This window comes from Egretta garzetta, unplaced genomic scaffold (genome assembly GCF_000687185.1).
Source record: "Egretta garzetta isolate BGI_Z169 unplaced genomic scaffold, ASM68718v1 scaffold401, whole genome shotgun sequence".
NCBI lineage: Eukaryota > Metazoa > Chordata > Aves > Pelecaniformes > Ardeidae > Egretta > Egretta garzetta.
Genome location: NW_009258651.1, coordinates 1308252 through 1316388, shown reverse-complemented (window position 1 = coordinate 1316388; position 8137 = coordinate 1308252). Strand labels below are relative to the sequence as shown.

At 44.1% G+C, this 8137-nt stretch overlaps 1 protein-coding gene across 1 annotated transcript; it reads left to right on the top strand.

The window, feature by feature from the left end:
• Window positions 1-2754: 2754 nt before the first annotated feature.
• LOC104134729 (gap junction beta-2 protein) lies at window positions 2755-3432 on the top strand. Its single transcript, XM_009648309.1, has one exon. The coding sequence runs from the start codon at window positions 2755-2757 to the stop codon at window positions 3430-3432; it is 678 nt and encodes a 225-aa protein (XP_009646604.1).
• The last annotated feature ends 4705 nt before the right edge of the window (window positions 3433-8137 follow it).

The following is an 8137-nucleotide window of genomic DNA, read 5'->3' as shown; positions in this document are numbered from 1 at the left end:
TCGGCTGGGAGCTCTCTCAAGGCGTCCCGCTTGTAACCACAAAGTGGGGATTCCGAGAGGTTCCCATCAAATGATGTCTTGGCTGGCAGGGTGAGTGTCCCGGCCGATTCTCTGGGTCCCTACAGGCAATTTCAGTGTTTCTGTAGCGGCAGATGAGCAGGGAGAAATGTTGTTTTTCCCCCCCCAAACTTGCAGCATTGGTTCAGAACTGCAGTGTGAGCCAGCACTTGGAGCCCAGGCTGCTCATCCCACTGGGATTTACACTTCAAATACTTTCCATCAGTTCTGATTAGCCCCTTGTGAAGGGTTCATTGACTTTATTTTAATGACTATGCAACGGACATGAGGACATTCTTAACGGAAAGATGCAGATATCTGATCATAGCCTAGAGTTTAGATCAGCGTCAAAAGTTGCATAAAATGCTGCCAGTTTCGGCAGAGACCAAACAGGAGAAGTCTAAGGAATTCCAGCCAGCTTCTCAAAGCTTTTTTTTTTTTTTTTTTTGGTCTTACCCAATTTTACCTTTCTTCATGACAGTAAATCTGACCTCTCCCTCTTGCCTCAAGGCTTGCCTGTACAAGGTAGGCCCTCGTACCAAGGGTATGTGTCAGGGCACGCTAGTCCCTTAGTTGTGTTATAACTACATCAGGGCAGAGAAATTTTGAGGGTTTTTTTTCTTTTCCTCTGTTACGTGAGAATGAGAGATTTAAAAAACTTGGACCAACGTGGTGTTGCAAGGTACCCCGCTCTCCCCACAGCACACAGCCTGCACCAAGAGGAGACGGAGCTCTTACCCATGGTCAGTGTCCTCTCTCACACAGCCAGCTTGAGCCCTGGCCTTGAAAGATGATGGACCAGCTATGCAAGTTCCCAGCTCTGGTTTCAAAGTGTTTTATCCGATTCAGTGAGAGTTTCCACATGGCTGCAATCAGTGAAAGCTGAGCCCCGAGACTGAATTCTGACTTCCTCAAAACTTACATTTAACTTTCAAAGGGGCAGAGAGTGTAGATTTTTAGTTTTCAAGAGTAGGAGGAAGGGGAGAAAGCTGAAATGGAGCTTCCCTGAAGTTTGACCTCCTGTTTATTCTGCTGGGGTATGATAGGATCTAGAGAGTCCACATAAACTCTTTAGCTGGGGGCTTTTTCCTCCTAACTCTATGGCTCTGCTTGTCTTCTTTTTCCGTGAGAACAGTGAATGTGGAAGGGCAGGCTCTGCGGTATCTTCCTTTGCCTGTTGGTTTGTGCTCTATATCACAGAATCACAGAACCGTAAGGGTTGGAAGGGACCTCGGGAGATCATCTAGTCCAACCCCCCTGCTAAAGCAGGCTCACCTAGAGCATGCTACACAGGACTTCATCCAGGCGGGCTTTGAATATCTCCAGAGAAGGAGACTCCACAACCTCCCTGGGCAGCCTGTTCCAGTGCTCTGCCACCCTCAGAGTGAAGAAGTTCTTCCTCATATTCAACTGAAACCTCTTATGTTTCAGTTTGCACCCATTGCCCCTTGTCCTGTCGCTGGACACCACTGCAAACAGACTGCTTCCGTCCTCTTGACTTCCGCCCTTAAGATATTTGTATGTGTTGATGAGATCCCCTCTCAGTCTTCTCTTCTTCAGGCTGAACAAGCCCAATTCTCTCAGCCTTTCCTCGTAGGGGAGATGCTCCAGTCCCTTTATCATCCTAGTAGCTCTCCTCTGGACTCTTTCTAGGAGTTCCTCATCTTACTTGAACCAGGGAGCCCAGAACTGGACACAGTACTCCAGGTGGGGTCTCACCAGGGCAGAGTAGAGGGGGAGGATAACCTCCCTCGACCTGCTGGCCACACTCCTCTTAATACACCCCAGGATACCATTGGCCTTCTTGGCAACAAGGGCACATTGCTGGCTCATGGTCAGCTTATTGTCCACCAGGACTCCCAGGTCCCTCTCAGCAGAGCTGCTTTCCAGCAGGTCATCCCCCAGCCTGTATTGGTGCAGGGGGTTCGACCTCCCCAGGTGCAGCACTCGACACTTGCTCTTGTTGAACTTCATCAAGTTCCTCTTTGCCCAACTCTCCAGCCCTGACAGAGCTGGCTTGAGGCTTCTCAGCAGTGTTGGCAAAATCAAATGCTGTACTTCTGAGACGAAGGGCCTGCCACTAAAAGGGCAGCAGAAAGCCTTGGAGGCCTCCTGGAGGTGCCTGGGAGGAGCGAGGGCTTCTGCTGAAGAAGGCCAAGTAGTACTTACGTCGGAGGCAAAGAAAGCACCAGCCCAGCCTTCTAGGGCTGTGGCATGGGCAAAGAAATCTGATGAAAACTACTAAAGAAATATCTACTTTGTCTAGATGTGGCCTTAACACATGCAGTGATAGTAATTTCTGTTGCTTTGGGAAATAACACTGAGTGGCAAAACACAATGAGAGTCAACCACAGAAAGGGAAATATCTCAAGAAAGGGAAAGAAGGCATAGAGAGTGCATGGAGGAAATGTATTTGCAGATGTAACTTAACTTCCTGCCCAAAGCCTTCTTGAGGAATAAATCAAGGTATGCTTGTCCCATCATAAATACATGGAAGGAGAGAGTTTAATAAGCTGTTTGAATCCATAAACACATGGGTGACATGAATGAATGTAACTTGCATCTGCCTATGACCCTTGGGTGAGTGCTAGGAAGTCCTCTCATTTGTGGAAGATTTAGAGCTGATTCTTCACCCTTTGAAAACTGACCATTTGATGTATCATGTCATCCTGCAGGTAAAAGGACACAGAACAGAAGATGGACTGGGGAACTCTGCAGGCCGTTTTAGGAGGCGTAAATAAGCACTCCACCAGCATTGGGAAGATATGGCTCACAGTCCTGTTCATCTTCCGTATCATGATCCTGGTTGTGGCTGCAGAGAGAGTCTGGGGAGATGAACAACAAGATTTTGTCTGCAACACACTTCAGCCTGGGTGCAGAAATGTTTGCTATGATCATTTTTTTCCCATCTCTCACATCAGACTCTGGGCCCTGCAACTGATATTTGTTTCTACACCTGCGCTGCTGGTGGCCATGCACGTAGCTTACACCAGACATGAGAAGAAAAGGCGGTTCAGAAATGGTGAGAAAATTGATATTGAAGAGCTGAAAAATGAAAAGATTCACATTCGGGGCCCGCTGTGGTGGACGTATACCAGCAGCATCTTCTTCAGGATCGTCTTTGAAGCAGTCTTCATGTACGTGTTCTATTACATGTATGATGGGTACCAGATGCCTCGCCTGGTGAAGTGCGATGCATGGCCCTGCCCCAACATAGTGGATTGTTTTGTGTCTCGGCCCACTGAGAAAACCACATTTACTATTTTCATGCTTGCTGTGTCCGGGATCTGCATGATGTTGAATCTGGCTGAGTTGTGTTACCTAGTGATAAAAATTTGCATGAAAGCATCCAGTAAGACAACGGTTTTAAAATAATTCCCCTGTTTCAGGATTTCCTAGCTCCCCATTTCCCTCAAACTTTCTTAGGTGTCAGAAAACAATCCACAATATTTTCACACTTGAAGAAAAGGATAAAAATGAAAGTTCATTTATGTTTTAGAAATGATAGCCTCCCTGGGAAGCTGCCACTGAGGCACATTTTAACAATCATGAGCTAATTCAGTATTCCTGCATCCAGAAATAGAGAGCAGCCTTCTGGCAGCAGCTTTTCCAAGTATGCCTACTGCTGGGATCCTGTTGTTGGGACAGAGTCACTTTTCCAAAAGTGGGAGTGGGAAGGCCCAGAGAAGGCTCTAGTGCCCAAAGGAGAACCAGGAATCTCTGTCGTCTTCAGAGGCAAGCCAATAACAAAGGGTTTTGGTCAAAAGTGGGGTGGTGGGTTTTGGGGGGGAGCTTAAGGCCTGTGAAAGGGAAGAAGCCAGGGAAGTGATTGTGTTTATAGCAGGTGTCCTGTTCTTTCTCAAGTGTTCTGGAGAGCAAGTAAAGGGCCTAGGAGCAGAGGTAGTCCATGGCAATGCCTGCTGTCAGCTCTGCTGGGCACCAGCAATGGTTTTCATCTTTTTCTCCTCACCTGAACTGAGGAGCATCTCCTACGGGGTTGGGGTGGCCAGTCTCAACTGCTTGTGAACGTCATTAAGTCAGTGTTGCCTGCCTTCATTCACAGGGGCTGCAGCAGTGGGAGGAATGAAAGTTTTTTCATTCTCTTGGTTGGGTGAAAAAAAGGGATTGTCACCTTTGAGAAGGTGGGGGCAGTGCAACTGTCTTCCTCCTTTTCTTGTTCTCCCTCAACACTTTGTGAAGAATCTCAGTACAGTAGATTTTACTGGATGAAGAGATTATTTTTTTTTTAACACATGACTGTGCCTCCTTCAGCTGTTTACCTTTAAAAAGTTTCTTTTTTTCAGTAAAAGCCAAGAAAAATGGCCTTGTTTCATTCTGTTTGTTATCTAAAAGAAGTGCTTCAACACTTACAGCATGCTATACAGTAGATTGTACCTACCAGTGCTCCTTCCATCGGTCCGTTTTTCCTATCCAACCTGCACAGCTTTTCTTCATAAAACCTTCTCCCTATCTGAGGTACATTTCAAGTGAGTCCATCAAACCACTCCCAATCTCTCTGACATACCACACTGTGAGACTGAATCGCCCTTCCTCTTCTTATAGTAGGTCTAGCAGGAGTTACGGACAGCTTGCAGAGCTAAAATAGCAAAGGGACCCAGTCAGAAATGAGGAGGAACTTGATTTTTTTTTTTTAAAGTTCACATTGCCACTCTGTGGTTTGTGTATTACTAACTTGAAGAACTATGTGTGTCAGTCTGGTCCTGTCTCTCCAAAGTAGTCTCAAAACATGTTTGACACCTCTCATAGGCAGCTACAGTGGCACATACAGCAACACAGTTTATCTCCCAAGTGTCTGCCCATTGAACCCACTTCTAGAAAACTGGCTGTTTCTCCTCCTTAGCTTTAATAACTGGCCTTTCCCCCAAATGAATGAGCGCTATGTCAGCTTCTCTATTTGCATCCATCTCTCACTGTACACTTAAGTTTACCACTGTTGGAGTAAACAAAGCTGCATTAATTAAGACCCATGACCCCTCACTGTGCACTGGCAGTGGCACGTAAGCTACATCCAGTGTTACGACTTGACTGCAGATGGAAATCTGTCATCTAAGAGGGGAGCAAGAAAAACATAAAACCACCATCCTTGGAAGCATGAACAAAAAGATGGAAAGTCATTAATAATGAGCTGAACTGGAAACTCGGACTGTGAAAACATCCTTAATTCAACTCTAAAGAACAAAGCTTGGCACATATCAGGTTTGCGCTTGGTAAAGCTCCTACATTGTTCCGTGTACAAATACGAAGAGAACAAACTATCTACACTCCCAGTGCTCTAGTATTACATTTCTTTTGTAACAACAGGATTTTTATTTTTTTTCTGAAATTATAATTAAAGCACTCTTGTGGTGTCTGTTTTCTGTATTATTTGTATATGCCGTGTCTTACCTAACGTGTCTGAAGAAAGTCTGTTTACCATAATGCAAAATGTATGCAGCAGCACTACATTTAATAGCCACGGGCTACTGTAAGGATTTTAGCCTTCTGCTGCAGGTTGGTTTTTCAATTAGTTACACTGCTTATTATCCTGCAGGTTTCATGAGCTGCTAGTGGAAGGTCACATACGTGACCCCTACTAGAAATCAACCGTGCTGCCTAATTACTTAGGCCTTGGACTAGCAGAACTGCAGCTGGAAAAGGCTGGTGATAAATAACTTGACTAGCTCCATAGGGGAGAGAGTTTGTTTTCCCAGCCTGCCTTTGAGTTTAACTGGAGCTTAGAATGAGACACACCAAACTGGGTAACACTAACACCATGAGGTTATCCAACTAGCAGTTTGGCACTCAAATGATCACACAGGGAAAAAAGATAGAAATAGGGAGGTGTCTGGAAGTGGCCAAGGGAGGGCTTTGATCCAGAGTTGCAGCATCAGGTGATAATAGCTCTACCAGGCCATATTTACTGTCTGAGATTTCTGTGTGTATTAAATTTGACTAAATAGCTTCTTTGTAGGGGAAAAAAGTTCAGATACTTCATAGGAACATAGGAACTGCACCTATTTCTACGTGTGCTACATTGCATGGTTGACCTCCTACAAATGGATTTCATTTATTTAAAATAAAATACAATGCTGTGTTGGAATTGTGTGTGTTCTTTCCTGAAACACACTAGAAGTGTCTAAATTTTTGGCTCTTGGTTCCCAGACTCTTGTCAGAAGGCTGGAAGAGTGCTGAAAACTGATGCAGTGAATCCTGTAAAAGAGGCTGATTAGTAACAGTAAAACAGTAAAAAAACTGTAAAAGAGGCTGATTCCTCATCACCCAGTGTCCAGGGTAGCCAGGATATAAAGTCTCAAGTAGTGTGGTATCAGAACTGGGAAGTGTAGGACTGGGACTGGCCAGAATTGTGCTGTGACTGAAATCACCAGGAGAAATCACCAATGACTTATCAAGCTAAACTTGCATCCAAAACCTTGAAACCAAAACTACAAATGTTTGTCAGAAGGAGGGGTATGGGGAGGATGGAAGCAAATTTCACTATTAACTCATAGACCCAGCTAGAGAAAAAACCCTACCCCCATGGGAGAAAGGCTGCTTTAAAAGGAAATCAGAAGTATAATTCTGTATTTATGACTTCTGGATATAGAAGTACCATTATTAAAGGTTTTCTTGGACAGAAATAAAAAAAAATCCTTCAGATGTTTTACAGTTATAAGCCAATGTACTGTGTTATTTCCTATCTGACAGCAAGCATACAAAAGACAAATTATATGGTCCATATAGAGAAGAGCACTCCTGTACCATGGAGGTTCAATTCAAAATAGCAACACTGTTAAAAGTTGCTTTATTTTGTAAAAAGTGTACTGCAGCAAACAAGCAACAGCTAAGAGCACTTTACTACAAACTGAGTTTGGTGAAAATGAATCTCTTTTTTTCCCTAATCCCTCCCCCGCAGTTTAGGCTAATGTGTTTTACCAGGCGACAAAATCACACTCAAAGAGTTGCACAGTATTTTGTGTTCACTTGTTCTGATATTCAGGACAGCCACTACCCTGGGTGTTAATTACAGGTTTCTTTGGATTTTCACCATCTTATTACCCGTACAGTCATTTGAACCGGTCTGTAGAGAGTGGTAAGAGTAATGGTAACTATCTGAGGTTTAATGAGCTAAGACTAATGGTAATGATCTTCAAGATAGTTCAGGAGGTACATATACTTTTTTCCCCATCTGACAAACCCAGCTTGTCATTGTCATTTTCTTTCACAGAAAATATTTCTCTTCTGTAAAGTTGGCCCAGCTGTGACCTGGGTATTTTCTTCTAAGCCTTCCTAGCCACCAAAAAAAGTCTTTATGCCCTAGGTTTGAAAATGTATTAAGCTTTAATCTGAGGAAATAAGTCATGTCGCTGACTTTCCACCTTTGAGAACATAGCTTGCCCCTGCTATGGTTGGTTCCCCAGTACTACCACAGAATTCAGTCTCAGAACTGGCCACATAACTGCACATACCTTCTCCCTTTTTCTGCCCGTTAAATCACTGCCACTATCTCAATGACAATTTTATATGTGCCTGCTCTATGCTCAATCCATTATATTTGAATAAACAATCTACTAAAAAATATCCTCTCCAAGAATACCACCAGGTAGCCAGATGTTTGCATAAGCCTTTCTGGTAAAGGAGTGATACGGTATCAGTATGACATACAGTTTAGGGAAGTATGTTTTGAGCGAACTGGTAGAGAACTTACACAGTTGAGCTGTGAATCGCTGCAGGTTGTGGGTGAATGTTTCGAACAGCAGTGTATATTCTGCGTGCTGCTAAGAACCAGCGTTTCACTCATAGCCCGGCACAATCCCCAGGATCATAGATGCTGTAGTGTGTGCACACAGTCACACCGGACTGAGGCAGGTGGCATTTTTCAGTGGACAAGCTGTGCTGGGGCAGGCTTACTTGCTTAGGCAAGGTGTATCTCTTCTGTTTTCTTGGCAATTATGGTAATACAGGCTTGTCAGCTGGGAAAAACGATAGCAGACTTAAAACTGTTTAAGTCAGGATCACTAAATTCGGTTTAAAAGTGTTTTGCAGATAATTTTCTACTGAGATTCAATCTTTAAGACAACAC

Bases quoted from the DNA above. Each gene is read 5' to 3' on its own strand.
- LOC104134729 (XM_009648309.1), top strand. From the start codon at position 2,755: ATGGACTGGGGAACTCTGCAGGCCGTTTTAGGAGGCGTAAATAAGCAC.